The 18625-nt window shown below is 44.3% G+C and overlaps 1 protein-coding gene across 1 annotated transcript in view; it reads right to left on the bottom strand.

Moving 5' to 3' along the window:
* The window catches only part of RABGAP1 (RAB GTPase activating protein 1), a 295120-nt gene that overhangs the window by 27650 nt on the left and 248845 nt on the right, over window positions 1-18625 (bottom strand). The window contains 4 exon segments of the mRNA XM_075324109.1: window positions 1692-1775; window positions 9153-9257; window positions 12912-13022; window positions 14908-15000. Coding sequence (XP_075180224.1) covers window positions 1692-1775; window positions 9153-9257; window positions 12912-13022; window positions 14908-15000 — 393 coding nt within the window.

Here is an 18625-nt window from a genome sequence, read left to right as displayed (position 1 = left end):
AAAAACCGTGGAACCGGCCGGAAACACAGTAAAAAGCAGCATTATTAAAGTAAATCACTGTCCCCCCCAATAATAAAAGTGCCCCACATTGCAGAAGGACCCTCTGAATAACGTCTCTATACTTAGCTTTGAGACGCAGGGCCCAGTCCCTGGGTGGGGTGGGGGTTCAGTGCTCCGTCCAGCAGGGTCCTGCAAAAGGGCTGCGGATGGAGGCCGGTCTCCTGCAAGGCAGTGAGAACCGTGTTGGCTCTAACTTCAAGCCAGAGCCCCTAAGGGATGGTGAAGGAGCGCGGCATGAAGGGCTCCTGCCCTGAAGTCAACCTTAACAGCACCGCCGCCAGGGGGGTGAGAAGGGACATGCCGGGAGTCCAGTGGACCCGCTTTTCTTCCAAATCTTTAGAAAAAATGAAAAATCAAAAGAGGATGCATGTGTGTGTGACCTCCTGAACACAAAGCATGAAACTGGGTTGGATTTGTCATCCGGGGAGTGTATATGCTTGGAGGGAGGAGCTACACTTTTAGTGTAGTACTTTGTGTGTCCTCTGGAGGCAGTAGCTATACACCCATGGTTTGGGTCTCCCATAAGGAACGATAAAGAAAGTGTGATCCCTCACTGCACACACCACATATTCTCTGCTGAAAAGTCCTAGAAAAGTGTGATCCCTCACTGCACACACCACATATTCTCTGCTGAAAAGTCCTAGAAAAGTGTGATCCCTCACTGCGCACACCACATTTACTCTGCTGAAAAGTCCTAGAAAAGTGTGATCCCTCACTGCGCACACCACATTTACTCTGCTGAAAAGTCCTAGAAAAGTGTGATCCCTCACTGCGCACACCACATTTACTCTGCTGAAAAGTCCTAGAAAAGTGTGATCCCTCACTGCGCACACCACATTTACTCTGCTGAAAAGTCCTAGAAAAGTGTGATCCCTCACTGCACACACCACATATTCTCTGCTGAAAAGTCCTAGAAAAGTGTGATCCCTCACTGCACACACCACATATTCTCTGCTGAAAAGTCCTAGAAAAGTGTGATCCCTCACTGCACACACCACATATTCTCTGCTGAAAAGTCCTAGAAAAGTATGATCCCTCACTGCGCACATCACATATTCTCTGCTGAAAAGTCCTAGAAAAGTGTGATCCCTCAAACCACATTTTCCCTGCTGCAAAGTCCAGTGGTGGTATTATGGTATTGGTATTGTGCTTGGTAATGTAAGGCTGCATACAGCTGCTCGGTGGGACACAGTATATCTGCTGATGTTCTTACCAGAGGAGGTTTGGACCCTATAGATACGGGGTCAGCTGAGCATTGGTGACCTTTATGCCCTGTGCTCCTCAGCACTCGGTAACATTTCGTGGTCTCCACTTCATGGCTGAAGGTTCTTAAATTCTTCCATTTACTTATTTAGGGTGTGCGTAAGATATTTCATAAACCGACTTGTTACACCGGATACGTCCCATTACTGTACCACACTGATATCAGTGAGCTCTTTACCACCAGCCATTCTTTCACAAATGTGAATGGTGAAGGGGGTGATTTTATACATCAAGGGATGAAAATCATGAACTTAAAAATTAAGAAGTGTGTCCCGATACTTTTCTCCATATAGTGTATATACAATATACCAATAGTGACAAATCAACCCATGGCGAGAGTCAGGGACTGAGAAGAAGTATAGGAGTACCTGCTTGTAATCCCCAATGATGGAGCTATTCTTCTTTATCTCAGATTCTGCCTTATCAAGTTCTCTTCGACACATTTCCTTCAACTGCAAAATAATGGGGAAAAAAAAGGAGAATAGACGTTACAATTCAGGTTGCGCTTGGAATTACTGGGTTAACTCGAGGCTTTCTGTTGTATTTGGCTTTAATTACTCTTTATGTGGTTTCAATGGAATCCATTAATCAAATCATTGGCCGATCTGACCTCATCTCGTGTTGTTACCCACGCTTGAAAAAGTCGATACACAATCTGATTGTGAGTGATGGTAAATGGAAATTAAACAAACCTTTGATCCTCACATTCCTGGATAGTGCTATATCGGTGGAAAACCTGCATACAATACACGATTATATATTGGAGGGTCTGCGGGAATGTTAAGGATATTAATTACTGAATGGAAATCACAAGATCTACAAAAAAAACCCTATAATATATATTTTTTTCTTTCTAATCCCACTCATTAAGTCCTGGGTCATGCCAGCCATCCACTGGGTGACAAACAACCTGCTTGCATGGACCTACCTTACCACGTTCCAGCGCTGATCACGTGGGCCAGCCGTGGCCTTTTCTACGGCAGACATCGATAGAAGCATGTGCCTAGCTGGACTGACAGTCTTTCTTCTGACCAATCTAAAAATCCACGAGACTGTCCAATTATCAGCTTTGGTTGGCAGCCAATCAGCTCACGATACCCTCCGTAAAGGGGTTTTCAACTATATTCTATAAAATGTACAAACAAGTCCGTGGTAGAGGTAACATAAAAAAAACCTCAGAAACTCAATTACCAGACTAGCACCATATGTCCTGACTTTCTCTTCCAGCTGGGAGCATCAGGTGACCATGGCAGCCTGCTGCAATTACCTGGCATCTCTCATCAGAAGAGGAAGCCTTATTTGTCTTTGGAAGCGAAAGTGCACATAGGGTCTTACAAGGTATGAGATTTCACAAATAAGGTGCCAAAGGCACACTCACCTGCTGAAGCTGTGTCAGGCACAACTCCTATATACACATATCAAATGGTGGTCAGCCGCAGCCCTGAAGAAAGGGTTAGAACAGGGGTGGGGAACCTCCGGCCCGCGGGCCGTATGCGGCCCGCGACGACTTTTTCTGCGGCCCCCGGGCTGATTCCCGGGGACTGCAGTGCTGGGGCGGCAGCCGCATCTTACTGGCTGCTGGCCCTTTAAAACCACACACAGCGCGTTCAATGCTGAACGCTGCATTTCCTATACCTGAAAGACTACGTCCCCACGCTGGCACTGCCTACGTGAGGACGTACTTTGTAGGTGGGGTCAGCGTGAGGAGCGCTAAAATCAAAAAGGAGAGGATTAACTGCCAATCATCCCCCAGGTCTTATTGTGCCGGGCAGCGCTCTTTGCCCAGCGGCGGCGGCTCCCTGCCCGGCGGTGGCTCCCTGTGCCCTGCGGTTGCGGCGGCGGCTCCCCGTGCCCTGCGGTTGCGGCTCCCTGTGCCCTGCGTTTGCGGCGGCGGCTCCCTGTGCCCTGCGGTTGCGGATCCCTGTGCCCGGCGGTTGCGGCGGCAGCTCGCGGTGTCTGGCGGTTGCAGCGGCTCCCTGTGCCCGGCGGTTTCGGCGGCGGCTCCCTGTGCCCGGCGGCTCCGTGCCCGGCGGTTATGGCGGCGGTCACCTGTGCCCGGCGGCTCCGTGCCCGGCGGTTGTGGCGGCTGATCCCTGTGCCCGGCGGCGGCTCCCTGTGCCCGGCGGCGGCTGCTCCTCTCTGTGCCCGGCGGCTGCTCCTCTCTGTGACCGGCAGCAGAGCTCTCTGTGCCCGCAGCCACCTCCAGCGCTCAGTGATCCCAGCCTCCCCCAGTTCTCTAACTACCTCCAAGCTCATCCGAGTCTGCCTGTGCCCCCAGCGCTCTGTACCTCCAGTGCTCTGTACCCCTCTTTCCCCCCAGTGATCTGTGCCCCCCCAGTCTCCCCAGTGCTCTGTACCCCTCTTTCCCCCCAGTGATCTGTGCCCCCCCCAGTCTCCCCAGTGATCTGTGCCCCCTAGTCTCCCCAGTGATCTGTACCCCCAATGTTCTGTGCCTCCCCCCAGTCTCCCCAGTGATCTGTGCCCCCCAGTCTCCCCAGTGATCTGTGCCCCCCTAGTCTCCCCAGTGATTTGTGCCCCCCCAGTCTCCCCAGTGATCAGTGCCCCCCCAGTGATCTCTGTGCCCCGAGCCTCTCCCAGTTCTGTCTGTGCCTTCAGCCTCTCCTATCCTTCTCTGTGCCATCTGTGCCCCCAGCGTCCCCCTGATTTGTCTGTGCCTCCAGCCTCTCCCATCATTCTCTGTGCCCCCAGGGCTGTCTGTGTCCCTCCGGCATCCCCCATGGCTGTTTGCCCCTGGCTATTTATATAACCCCAGCAATGTTTGTGCTCCCCAGCTATGTCTGTTTATCCCAGTGATGTGTATATACCCCCAGTGAAGTCTGTGCAGCCCAGTGATATATGTACCCCCAGTGACGTCTATGCCCTGCTGCTTCCCTAGTGATGTATATTCCTCCTCAGCAATGTTTATGCCCCCCCAGCTATGTTTGTGCTCCCCATCAATGATGTATCCCCCAGTGATGTCTATGCCCCCAGCCTCCCCAGTGATCTATATTCCTCCCAACCCTCCCCTGTTATGTATATACAGCAGTCCCGGCCAACTCAAACCTGGAAAAGCAGTTGTGAAAAGCAAAAAGATCAATATCGCCTAATATTACAGCTGCACCAAAGAGTACAAGCTCCAGCCGCCACAGTGAGTTAATTGTTTGACCAAATATATTAGGGTAATTTTTAAGTTGATAATTTTGTGCGGCCCCCGAAGGTTGGTAAAAATTTCCAAATGGCCCCCGGCAGAAAAAAGGTTCCCCACCCCTGGGTTAGAACAATGGGAATAAGAGAGATCCAGGTTTAATTCTGCACTAGAAACCACATGAATCCAAATGTGGATATCAGTCTTCATCAGGACAAAAGAAACAATATCTTAATATATAAACAATAGATATTGTTTCTATTGTCCTGATGAAGAAGACTGATATGTCTTTGAAACGCGTTGACCTGCAGAAATAAAGAAGAAAGGATTTCATCACACACCTTTGGATTCATGTGGTTTCTAGCGCAGCATTAAACCTGGATCTCTTTTATTCCCATTGTTCAGAAGAGGAAGCCAGAAGAGCAAAGGGAGAGACAGAGTCTTGTAGTTGACTATGTTTTTGTTTTTTTCCCTTAATCAGTCACCATTACCAACTGCCCATCTGTACACTTATAAAATGTTGTGATCATCCTCTTTACCTTCCCTCTGTGTAAAGCTCTGGATCAGCCATTGGTATCTGCTGCACTACTACTTCAGGTGGCCATGGCAGCCTGCTGGAGGGAGTGATCATGGCCACTGCAACAATTACCTGGCATCCCTCACAAGAAGAAGCAGCCAAGAGAGCAGTGGGAGACACAGAGTACTGAGCAGCAGTGCATCTAGTAGTGGAGTATGGTTTTTTTTGCCCCCTTAATCAGTCACCCTCACCAAAGTGTCCATTTGTACATTTAGAAAATGGTGTGATCATCCTTATTACCTTACCCTCTGTGTGAAGCTCTGGATCAGCTATTGTATCTTTCTACTATGCTCCAGGTGGCCATGGCAGCCTGCTGCAGGGAGTGATCATGGCCACTGCTGCAATTACCTGGCATCCCTCACCAGAAGAAAAAGCCAAGAGAGCAGTGGGAGACACAAAGTACTGAGCAACAGCGCCAGTCTGGTAGCAGAGTATGGGTTTTTTCCCCCCCTTAATCTGTCACCATCAAGTGGCCATTTGTACACTTGTAAAATGATGTGATCATCCTCATTGCCTTCCCTCTGTGTGCAGCTCTGGATCAGTTATGCCAATATGCTCCAGGTGACCATGGCAGCCTGCTGCAGAGAGTGATTACGGCCACTGCTCCAATTACCTGCTGTCCCTCAGTGGGGGAGACACCGAGTACTGGATCAGCCATTGTATCTGCTGTACGACTCTGGTGCGCCCATAGGGCTGCGGGTCAACGGTTCTGACCCGGCATTCTCCCTGACAACTCCCCCGGATTAACCTCTTATTGCCCGCTTTGGTTTGAAAGAAGATAGTCTCACTATTCTATGTATTCCACCGGATCTCATAAGTTCTATAGAATGGAAAAGACACAGGTCCATTAAGTTCAACCTTCCTTGACTAGTTATGTGTTCTCTATCATTAGCAAAGCCATTCATAGCGAGAAACGCATCCAGCCCTTATATACAGTTAGGTCCAGAAATATTTGGACAGTGACACAAGTTTTGTTATTTTAGCTGTTTACAAAAACATGTTCAGAAATACAATTATATATATATAATATGGGCTGAAAGTGCACACTCCCAGCTGCAATATGAGAGTTTTCACATCCAAATCGGAGAAAGGGTTTAGGAATCATAGCTCTGTAATGCATAGCCTCCTCTTTTTCAAGGGACCAAAAGTAATTGGACAAGGGACTCTAAGGGCTGCAATTAACTCTGAAGGCGTCTCCCTCGTTAACCTGTAATCAATGAAGTAGTTAAAAGGTCTGGGGTTGATTACAGGTGTGTGGTTTTGCATTTGGAAGCTGTTGCTGTGACCAGACAACATGCGGTCTAAGGAACTCTCAATTGAGGTGAAGCAGAACATCCTGAGGCTGAAAAAAAAGAAAAAATCCATCAGAGAGATAGCAGACATGCTTGGAGTAGGAAAATCAACAGTCGGGTACATTCTGAGAAAAAAGGAATTGACTGGTGAGCTTGGGAACTCAAAAAGGCCTGGGCGTCCCCGGATGACAACAGTGGTGGATGATCGCCGCATACTTTCTTTGGTGAAGAAGAACCCGTTCACAACATCAACTGAAGTCCAGAACACTCTCAGTGAAGTAGGTGTATCTGTCTCTAAGTCAACAGTAAAGAGAAGACTCCATGAAAGTAAATACAAAGGGTTCACATCTAGATGCAAACCATTCATCAATTCCAAAAATAGACAGGCCAGAGTTAAATTTGCTGAAAAACACCTCATGAAGCCAGCTCAGTTCTGGAAAAGTATTCTATGGACAGATGAGACAAAGATCAACCTGTACCAGAATGATGGGAAGAAAAAAGTTTGGAGAAGAAAGGGAACGGCACATGATCCAAGGCACACCACATCCTCTGTAAAACATGGTGGAGGCAACGTGATGGCATGGGCATGCATGGCTTTCAATGGCACTGGGTCACTTGTGTTTATTGATGACATAACAGCAGACAAGAGTAGCCGGATGAATTCTGAAGTGTACCGGGATATACTTTCAGCCCAGATTCAGCCAAATGCCGCAAAGTTGATCGGACGGCGCTTCATAGTACAGCTGGACAATGACCCCAAGCATACAGCCAAGGCTACCCAGGAGTTCATGAGTGCAAAAAAGTGGAACATTCTGCAATGGCCAAGTCAATCACCAGATCTTAACCCAATTGAGCATGCATTTCACTTGCTCAAATCCAGACTTAAGACGGAAAGACCCACAAACAAGCAAAACCTGAAGGCTGCGGCTGTAAAGGCCTGGCAAAGCATTAAGAAGGAGGAAACCCAGCGTTTGGTGATGTCCATGGGTTCCAGACTTAAGGCAGTGATTGCCTCCAAAGGATTCGCAACAAAATATTGAAAATAAAAATATTTTGTTTGGGTTTGGTTTATTTGTCCAATTACTTTTGACCTCCTAAAATGTGGAGTGTTTGTAAAGAAATGTGTACAATTCCTACAATTTCTATCAGATATTTTTGTTCAAACCTTCAAATTAAACGTTACAATCTGCACTTGAATTCTGTTGTAGAGGTTTCATTTCAAATCCAATGTGGTGGCATGCAGAGCCCAACTCGCGAAAATTGTGTCACTGTCCAAATATTTCTGGACCTAACTGTATATGCTGATAAAGTATCTGCCATTGCTACCTCTCACAGTCAGGCATTCCTCAGTCTGACTGCTCTAACTGTAAAGAGCCCTTTCCTATATAGATGCCAGAATATCATTCCTAAACACGTAACAAGTGCCCCCTGGTCCTTCGTATAGCCTCGGCAGGAATAAATCCTATGCCAGTCCTTTGTACTGACCACACATGTTCATGAGATCACCTCCTTTTTCCCTATTTCTCATTATGCGACAGACCTTCCATTCCGTGTAATAATCTGGTTGCTGCTTTTGACCTGACTAACTTTTTAGTGTCCTTTTTTAAAGGTGGGGCCGAAAACTGGTTCCCATGTTCTAGAGGTGGCCTATTAAGAGTTTAATAGAGGGGTAACATTACATCCTCCATAACTACGACCCTGATATCCATATGTTTCTAGCTTTGTCCTTGACATTGATTTTCTGGTTTTGAACTTGGTTTGTTTTTGTCGATTTGCTCCACCGGTCAGCAGCAAGTCTGCAAAAGCAACCCCGCAGCAAAGGCCAGGCATCTTATGTAGACGTTTAAGTGTGAAATCTAGATTTGTGCTGATGTTTATTACACCTCATGTATATTTAGACACACACAGTGGGGAGATTTCAGTCTACTGGAGATTTGGTGTTACTGACCTACTTTTCGGCAGTGGAAACTTTGATGCCAACTTGCTGACAAACCTTTCCACAAACCACATTACAAGTCTATGTACAAGTGAAGGGAGAGAACTGGGATTTCTTTAGAGGAAACTGTCCGATCACACAATGTCGGACAGTCTCTCTTCCCATGTCCACTTTATATACTTCAGCTGGTACAGATATGACCCAATGTGCATTGACCCTTATAAACAGGTATATCAGCACTAGAATACATGCGATGTGACACTTTCAAATGAGCCACACCTTACATTTTTTTTAAAAAAAAAATACTAGTCCAATCCCTTATACATGGATCTAGAAATGGATATTCCCATCATGGCCATGAAAGAGAAAGATGTATATACATGTAATCTGGTGCTGCTGTGAATTTCTCTGCTCAAAAAGATTACTTTGTAAGTTGCATTAGAAGGACAGGGTCATTGGTCATTTTGCAAGTCAAAAGTGGTCAATTGTTTTGTTCTTATGTTATTCCCGTTGCCCCCTTGAGTTTTCCATTTTTTATTTTATGTAAATCTGCAGTACGGTTCCAGAGATATGGGCATTTTTAATTTGTGCTAATTTCATGGTCTTTACTAAGGGGGTGTGGCTGGCAGGAACCTCAGGGGTGTGTCCTAAGGATGATCTGCATAATTACCATGAGCACCACCCCCTAGGTAAACACCATAAATATAAAAACCCATATCTCCGGAACCGTAGGGCGAATTTAAAAAAACAAAATAGTCAGGGGTGAAGTGGGAGTAAAATAAGAACATCAGCAGGTCATTTTTTTGCCTAGTGTCAGGTCTTCTTTAAGTTACAATTGTCACTGTATGCTGTGTGGTCACCATTAGTAGAACCTCCTACCTGCCCGGACTCTTCTTCAAGTCGCCTCTTTTCCTCTTCTGCGTCGATTAATTTTTGCTTAGTCATCAGTAATTCTTTATTTAGGGCATCTGCCTTTTCTTCTGCCTGTAAAAAACAAAAATAACCAGATGGTACACATAAAAAATATGAATACTATTATTTTTGGCTTCTGTGTTTGACTACTCAAAAATGGTTATCTAGTGTCTTAATATGTCGCATTAGAAAAATTGCCGGTATTTCCTAATCTCATAGTCTGAACTGATACATACTGAATATGACATACAATATCCAAAATAGCAGTTGCACTCAAGTAAAGGGAAGGAGAAAAAAAAGAATGTACATGGCGAACATGGGAATATGAATACACATTACTGCCATGAAAACTTTTTTTTTTTTTTTTAAATATGAGTCAGTTAGCAAATAAAAGTGGCCAAATTTACTTGTGCCCAGACACCACGTCAAGATGTAACTCTCATCTGAGTCCTACTCTAAATGCTATGCCTCTCTTGTCCAACCTGACCTTTTATATGGGCTAGAATAGAACCTGAAAAAGGAAAATTAAAAACACCTGAAATAACTGGGAGGAGACCATAGACAGAGGACACGACTCCATAATACAAACTAGAAAAATTGCCGGCACTTCCTAATCTCATAGTCTGAACTGGTGCATACTGAACATGACATACAATATCTAATCTAACAGTTGCACTCAAGTAAAGGGAAGGAGAAAAAACAAGAATGTGGATGGTGAACATTGGAATATGAAAACGCATATCTGCAACCCAGATGAGAGTTACACCTTGACGTGGTATCTGGGCACAAGTAAATTTGGCCACCTTTATTTCCTAAGTAACTCATTTAAAAAAAAAAAAAAGTAAAAAAATAAATCATGTTTTCTTGGCAGTAATGCGTATTTATATTCCGATGTTCACCATCTACATGCTTGTTTTTTCTCCTTTACTTGAGTGCAACTGCTATTTTGGATATTGTATGTCATGTTCAGTATGCTCCAGTTCAGACTATGAGATTAGGAAGTGTCGGCAATTTTTCTACTTTGTATTATGGAGTCATGTCCTCCCAGTTACAGTTAGGTCCAGAAATATTTGGACAGTGACACAAGTTTTGTTATTTTAGCTGTTTACAAAAACATGTTCAGAAATACAATTATGTATATAATATGGTCTGAAAGTGCACACTCCCAGCTGCAATATGAGAGTTTTCACATCCAAATCGGAGAAAGGGTTTAGGAATCATAGTTCTGTAATGCATAGCCTCCTCTTTTTCAAGGGACCAAAAGTAATTGGACAAGGGACTCTAAGGGCTGCAATTAACTCTGAAGGCGTCTCCCTCGTTAACCTGTAATCAATGAAGTAGTTAAAAGGTCTGGGGTTGATTACAGATGTGTGGTTTTGCATTTGGAAGTTGTTGCTGTGACCAGACAACATGCGGTCTAAAGAACTCTCAATTGAGGTAAAGCAGAACATCCTGAGGCTGAAAAAAAAGAAAAAATCCATCAGAGAGATAGCAGACATGCTTGGAGTAGCAAAATCAACAGTCGGGTACATTCTGAGAAAAAAAGGAATTGACTGGTGAGCTTGGGAACTCAAAAAGGCCTGGGCGTCCACGGATGACAACAGTGGTGGATGATCGCCGCATACTTTCTTTGGTGAAGAAGAACCCGTTCACAACATCAACTGAAGTCCAGAACACTCTCAGTGAAGTAGGTTTATCTGTCTCTAAGTCAACAGTAAAGAGAAGACTCCATGAAAGTAAATACAAAGGGTTCACATCTTGATGCAAACCATTCATCAATTCCAAAAATAGACAGGCCAGAGTTCAATTTGCTGAAAAACACCTCATGAAGCCAGCTCAGTTCTGGAAAAGTATTCTATGGACAGATGAGACAAAGATCAACCTGTACCAGAATGATGGGAAGAAAAAACTTTGGAGAAGAAAGGGAACGGCACATGATCCAAGGCACACCACATCCTCTGTAAAACATGGTGGAGGCAACGTGATGGCATGGGCATGAATGGCTTTCAATGGCACTGGGTCACTTGTGTTTATTGATGACATAACAGCAGACAAGAGTAGCCGGATGAATTCTGAAGTGTACCGGGATATACTTTCAGCCCAGATTCAGCCAAATGCCGCAAAGTTGATCGGACGGCGCTTCATAGTACAGATGGACAATGACCCCAAGCATACAGCCAAAGCTACCCAGGAGTTCATGAGTGCAAAAAAGTGGAACATTCTGCAATGGCCAAGTCAATCACCAGATCTTAACCCAATTGAGCATGCATTTCACTTGCTCAAATCCAGACTTAAGACGGAAAGACCCACAAACAAGCAAGACCTGAAGGCTGCGGCTGTAAAGGCCTGGCAAAGCATTAAGAAGGAGGAAACCCAGCGTTTGGTGATGTCCATGGGTTTCAGACTTAAGGCAGTGATTGCCTCCAAAGGATTCGCAACAAAATATTGAAAATAAAAATATTTTGTTTGGGTTTCGTTTATTTGTCCAATTACTTTTGACCTCCTAAAATGTGGAGTGTTTGTAAAGAAATGTGTACAATTCCTACAATTTCTATCAGATATTTTTGTTCAAACCTTCAAATTAAACGTTACAATCTGCACTTGAATTCTGTTGTAGAGATTTCATTTCAAATCCAATGTGGTGGCATGCAGAGCCCAACTCGCGAACATTGTGTCACTGTCCAAATATTTCTGGACCTAACTGTATTTCAGGTGTTTGTAATTTTCCTTTTGCAGGTTCTATTCTAGCCCATATAAAAGGTCAGTTTGGACAAGAGAGGCATAAAAATGAGTGTAGGATCCAGATGATTTACACCTTGACATGGTAGCTGGGCACAAGTAAATTTAGCCACCTTTATTTGCTAAATAAGTCATATTTTTCAAAATATTTTTCATATTTTCTTGGCAGTAATGTGTATTCATATTCCAATGTTCACCATCTACATTCTTGTTTTTTTTCTCCTTCCCTTTAAGTAAGTGCAACTGCTATTTTGGTTAATATTTCGGTTTGCTGACAGTCAATAGAAACATCCCATTCACAATCGGTGTCTTTGTTTTTGCTCATATCTGACAGTTTGTTACAATGAGATCACCGGTGTTACTGTCTCTCTTCTAGCATGCGTCAAAAGTTTATCAAATCACTTGTCGGTCACTACAAACAAATAACTAATACAGTAAGAATAAATCAAACATCTAGAAAAAAACAAAAAAAAAACAAAAAAAAAAAAACTTTGACAACCTCATCTCACTGCCTTTTAAAATATGGAAAGATGTTACTATTCAGGTATTGTGTTGTATGCAGAAGGTTTTAAAAGATTAGATGCCCGTGAAGGGAAGGAAAAGGATCAAATACAGAGCCATCATGAGCTTCCATCAACTATAAGGTGGCAATAACTATCAAGAGTCTTTAAAAAAAAAAAGCAGAACCAAACTGTTATGGACACCAATCCTGATCAAGTATGGTACGCTGTAGCGTAGCGGTCTTCAAGCTGTGACTATATGGAGGTTGAGAAACCTCCTTGTGTCACATAATGGGAGTCTTAATTTTATGGCAGCTTGTTGACCACAATTTGGAGAGAGGGCTATGACTTTGAAGAATTTCCTAATCACAGCTCTACTCATTGATGATACGCTACAGAATATCGGTCTATAGATGACAAACCATTAGACCAGTATTCCGACACTGTAAAGGAGACGTACAGGGATGATCTGAGAGCTGTTTCTTACATTGTCCAGGTCCTTGCGCAGGGCGATCTTACTGGTAACCAGTTCATGAGCCAAGTCATCATTTTCCTGCTCCAGCCTCATGTTTGCCTCTTGGAGTCGTCGGTTTTCACGCTAGAGGGGGAAAAACAGAAACAGAAAAAGTGTGTTGAAATTCGCCAATAATCTTAATCTTTGAGAAACTGTACGGTAGTATCTTGTGTGTCATGTCTCCCTTGTATACATAGGCTTCCAGGGCAAAAAGATTAATCCAAGCGTCACCAAGCTTTGTTAGATATGAGGTCAACCTGAACAAACATTAGCAAGATGCCAAGGGTACATATTAACCGCCCCGGGCTCCGAGCTGAGAAATAAGTAACAAGCAGTTCGTATTTACTTAGTGTCTACAAGATGAAGTGTATATAGTGAGAGGATCATCTACGAGGTCAATTCATCAACTCTGAGGTTACAACAGCAGAAGACGGCATCTTTTCTTCTTCTTATCTCTTGCTTGAAGAGGTTGTCCACTACTTGTACATTGATGGCCAATCCTTAGGACTTACCTCATTTGGGCCACAGCATTTTGACATCAATGTCTGATCGACTGGGGTCCAAGAACCGTTACCTCCACCGATCAGCCATTCTCAGTGCCAGCAGTAGCAGCAGGCAGCCGAATACGCTCAGTTCCGCAGCTGTCCCATCTTCGGATAGTGGCCGGGTACTGCACATCCACCTCCTACTGATTCGTATTGGAGGTGAATGTGCAGTACCGGGCAGGGGCCACAATTGGAAGACTGAGCAGCTCTGAAATTGATAATTTCCTACTGCTGCCACTAGCACCGACAACAGCTGATCGGAGGGGTCCGGCTGATCAGACATTGATGACCTATCCTAAACATAAGCCATCAATGCAAAAGTAGTAGACAAACTCTTTAAAGGGAATCGGTCAGCAGGTTTTTGCTACCTCATCTAAGAGCAGCAAGATGTAGGCAAAGCGACTCCGAATCCAACAATGTATCATTTAGATTACTGTGTGCAACCGTTTTGACACAATGAATGATTTTAGATTTTACATGTAGCAGAGCTCTGGGAGCTGTGCCCGCCCACACCAGGCTTTCAGTACACATTTCCACAGACAGAAGCTACTAATCACAGAAGGGGGCGGAGTCGGACTACAACTCATGTGCTGCTGAGACCCACTAATGATAAAGCTAAGAGTGTTAAACTAACACTGGAATTAAACAAAAGTAGACAGATAAGACACAGGGTTGAATTCTCTGTTTGAACGATTGATCCATGCTCAGGCTACATTGCAGAAATCTGCTGACAGTCCCTTTAAAGGTTAGTCTGCAGCATTTTCTACAAGATCATGAAAAAGCCCTTTGGAACTTCTTGCAGAGAACTAGGGGTTAATCTACTGCAAATTAGTTTGATCTTTATCTTCTGGATAAATGAAGCCATATTATCTTAGCTAAAGGGGAGAAGCCTTGAAATCTATGATTCTATTGCACATAATAATGGAGGGAGGCACCTGCTGCAGCTGTCAATTGTTTGCTGCGGAATCACATACGTCCTCCATAGGGAGAACAAAAGCAGGAGACCGCAGCGCACAAAACCCTGATCGTGGGCATAGGCATCTGCGGTCTCCTGCGTTGGAGACTCGCAGCCCCGCCGGTCAGGACTCAGTGTTCTGAACGCAGCGAGTCCTGATCATGGGCATATACCCTAAGGGAGACTGTTTATTTTTAGCGTTCCTTTAGTGGACACATATAAGCATTTGACATTAATTAAACGTAAAATTCCTAAATCATTATATACTTTTCCTAAAGTATGTCAGCATTTATTGCATATAGGAAAGTAGCTGTCGTTCAAATCTTAAAGTCTCTGGAAAAAGTATACAACCTCTCCGAGGACAGATTGTAGCTTTCCTAAAATACTGCATATCGATAGGGGGAAATGAAAAGGGGGATTAATAGCAGGAAATAAATGGAAAGTGAATACAAGATACAGTATTACTCACTTCAAACCTTTCAACCGGGTCTTCCTGCTGTGCTTGCTGTTCTCTCATCATTTGATATTCACGTTCGTATTTCTTCAGCTTTTTCTGACTAATCTAAAATGTAAAAGGGTAAAATGATTTTGAATATTATATTTCTACATAACAGTAAAAATCTAATTAAAAGGTGTGTGAGACATGTAATGGCTGACAGTCTACTCTCCTGATCTGAGTTGTGTGTGATTACAACTAACACAGAGCAGCAGTGCTGAACTTTGTCTCATTACAAACACATCTAAAGTTGTGGCTTACCTCTCACAGTGCTGTCAGCTCTGCTGAAGGTGTGTGAGACATGTAATGACTGACAGTCATTAGCTGAAAATGTGTTTGTGATGAGACAAAAGCTCAGCTCTGCTGTTCTGTGTTAGTTGTAATGACTCACAGCTCTGCAGTGAGATCAGTAGAACAGACTGTCAGTCATTACATGTCTCACAAACACTCCCTTTTATTTACAATAAACCCTAGAGGAAGACTTTGCAGCTAACATTATTTAAAAGCTACAGTGGTGACATCACAACTACAGCAGACATGACCCCTGCAGTCAATCACTGGGGTCAGCAGCTCTGGAAATCCGATGCAGAGTAATCACAGTACCTTAGCTGACCATACAGTTTCATCAGGATGGGCTAGATAATGTGTGTTATGGTAACGAGACTCTTTCCCGACAGATAAAGTGTGGGAAAAGAAGGAACTGGTATGTTGAATTATAACGCCTACTCCTTGGGGAATAACCCACCAACAGGAATCTGTCAGCGATTTACAGAGTCTTCCTTAATAACATATACAGTTGACCGAACCTGATCGTGGTGGGTTCAGCTTTAAAATCCACTGGTGCTGAGGGGTTAGATTATGTGCATGCAATGTATATTTTTGTTCAGGTGGATCCGCCAGTAACCTGCCTGAAAAGGCAAACCCGCAACAAACATGCACAGCAATGTATAAACGATACGGCTGTGCACGTCTTCAGTGTTTGCTCACTTTTTTAACCGCTTTAGAATTCGAAGACCGTGAAGAGGTTAAAAAAAGGAGCAGTGTGTTAAGGGAAATCTGTCAGCAGGTTTTTGCTACCTCATCTGAGAGCAGCATGATGTAGGCAGAGGCTCGGAGTTCAATGATGTATCACTTATATTACTGTGTTCAGCTGTTTTGACAGTGAAAGATTTTAGATTTTGTGTGTAGCAGAGCTCTGAGAGCTGCCCCCGCCCACACTACTTCAGCCCTGGGTCTGTTATCTCACAGTCTTTTGTTTTGTCTACTTGCAATGTTAGCTTAAGCCTGTTATCTTTATCATTAATGGGTCTCAGGGGTGTGTGAGGTCTAGGGTACTGTCACACTTTAGAGATGCTCCAGCGATCTGACCTGGTCAGGATCGCTGGTGCAACGCTTCATGGTCGCTGGTGAGCTGTCAATCAGGCAGATCTCACCAGCGACCAGTGACCAGCCCCCAGCGACGCGTGGAAGCAATGCTGCGCTTGGTAACTAAGGTAAATATCGGGTAACCAAGCGTTTGGTTACCCGATATTTACCATTGTTACCAGCGCACACCGCTTAGCGCTGGCTCCCTGCACTCGTAGCCAGAGTACACATCGGGTTAATAAGCAAACCGCTTTGCTTATTTACCTGATGTGTACTCCGGCTACGTGTGCAGGGAGCGGGGAGCCGGCACTGGGAGCATGAGAGCGGCGGACACTAGTAACTAAGGTAAATATCGGGTAACCAAGCAAAGCACTTCGCTTGGTTACCCAATATTTACCTTGATTACAGCTTACCGCAGGCTGCCAGAAGCCGGCTCCCTGCACATTCAGATCGTTGCTCGCTCGCTGTCAAACACAGCGATGTGTGCTTCACAGCAAGAGAGCAACGTCCAAAAAATGAACCAGCACTGTGTGTAACGAGCAGCGATCTCACAGGAGGGGCCAGATCGCTGCTCAGTGTCACACACAGCGAGATCGCTAATGAGGTCATTGGTGCGTCACAAAAACCGTGACTCAGCAGCGATCTCGCTATGTGAGAAGTACCTCCTAGTCCGACTTCGCCCCTCCTCTGTGATTAGCAGCTTCTGTCTATGGAAATGAGACACTTTTCCATAGATATAAGCTGCTAATCACAGAAAGGGGGCGGAGTCGCACTTCAGCTCGCCTGCTGCTGAGACCCACTAATGATAAAGATAACAAGCTTGAGCTAACATTGTTGGTAAACAAAAAAAAAAGACTAACAGTAGCAACCTGTATAACAATCTCTGCTGTCATTGGGACCCTGTCACACAATGTCAAACATAGCGATGCGTCCTGCCCAGCAGGACCATCACCTTTGAAGAAAATGGTCCCAACCATTCAGCAACGACTAGCGATCTCACAGCAGGGGTCTGATCACTGGTAGGTGTCACACATAACGAGATCGCTGCTGCGTCACGAAAACAGTGACGCAGCAACGATCTCATTAGTGATCTTGTTGTGTGTGACGGGGCCTTAAGACTGGGCTGAAGTCTTTGTTTTAACTCTTCTAGCATGCGGTCTTAAGGTTACATTGCAGAAACCTGCTGACGGAGTCCCTGTAAAGACGTTGTGTGCACATACACTGGGGGGAGCTGCGGGCAAACAATAACCTATGGGGGGATGCTCATGGGAAGGCCGCCTTTTACTTTCCAATCTGGCTGATCAAGGGGAATACTGGTCGAAAATTGGGTATATGAACAGGGCAGCAATCTAGAATACAAAACCTCTTACATACACACAAATATATATATATATATATATATATATATATATATATATATATATATATATATATATATATGTGTGTATGTAAGAGGTTGTAATTGCTTTTATTTATATATATATATATATATATATATATATATATATATATATATATATATATATATATATATATATATATATATATAAAAGCAATAGTCAGAATTATAGAGAACAAACAAACATTGCAGCAAAAAGTTAAATCCAAACGTTTCTACATCTTTCAGAAATGCCTGTACCAAGGCGTCGGCAATGTCCTTCACGAAATGAACGAGGCCTACGAGGACGCGCCTAGCGTGTGGTCACCGGCATCCTGGAACGGTTCCATATGGCTCTAATCTATAGGACCTTTATGTTCTGCTGGAAGTTGTCCTACACCAGAAGCTTATGAAAAAGTCTGATAACTTCGAAAAAAGGAGCCAGAATGGAGCAGATAAGAGGCAGAAAGCAGTAATCTGCAGGATACTTACAAACGTGAGTCAGCAAAGAGGAGCCGCCACCGAATGCAGCTTTCCTCGGGCATGCTGAGAGAACAGACAGGATATCCTTGGATGGAAACAAAACCTCTTGCATTATTAACCACTTTCCAGAATAGCAGGGCTCACTAACAGCGCGCATGGAGCACAGAGCGGAGCGGACAATTACACACTGATCGAGGGCCAGAGAGTTAAATGCCGGACGCCGAGCAGCACCGATCGGCCATTAGAGGTGATCCCGGCCATACCTCCGTAATGGAGAAACACAAACATTGTGCACAGCTCTCCGTGATCGCTCGATTCCACCGTTTAATAAAAATTGGATTTCTGGCCTAATTTGTAGGTGTTGTTGGAAGTGGTGGTTTTCAAGGAGAATCAAAGTGACAGTCTATAAGATGGGCTGAGGACATCACTCACAAATACAGGAGAAGTGGAAATGTTCCTGCAGGT

Source organism: Anomaloglossus baeobatrachus, chromosome 9 (assembly GCF_048569485.1).
Source record: "Anomaloglossus baeobatrachus isolate aAnoBae1 chromosome 9, aAnoBae1.hap1, whole genome shotgun sequence".
NCBI classification, from domain to species: Eukaryota; Metazoa; Chordata; class Amphibia; order Anura; family Aromobatidae; genus Anomaloglossus; species Anomaloglossus baeobatrachus.
The sequence above is the reverse complement of the archived record's forward strand: the minus strand, read 5'-3'. Positions and strand labels throughout refer to the sequence as shown.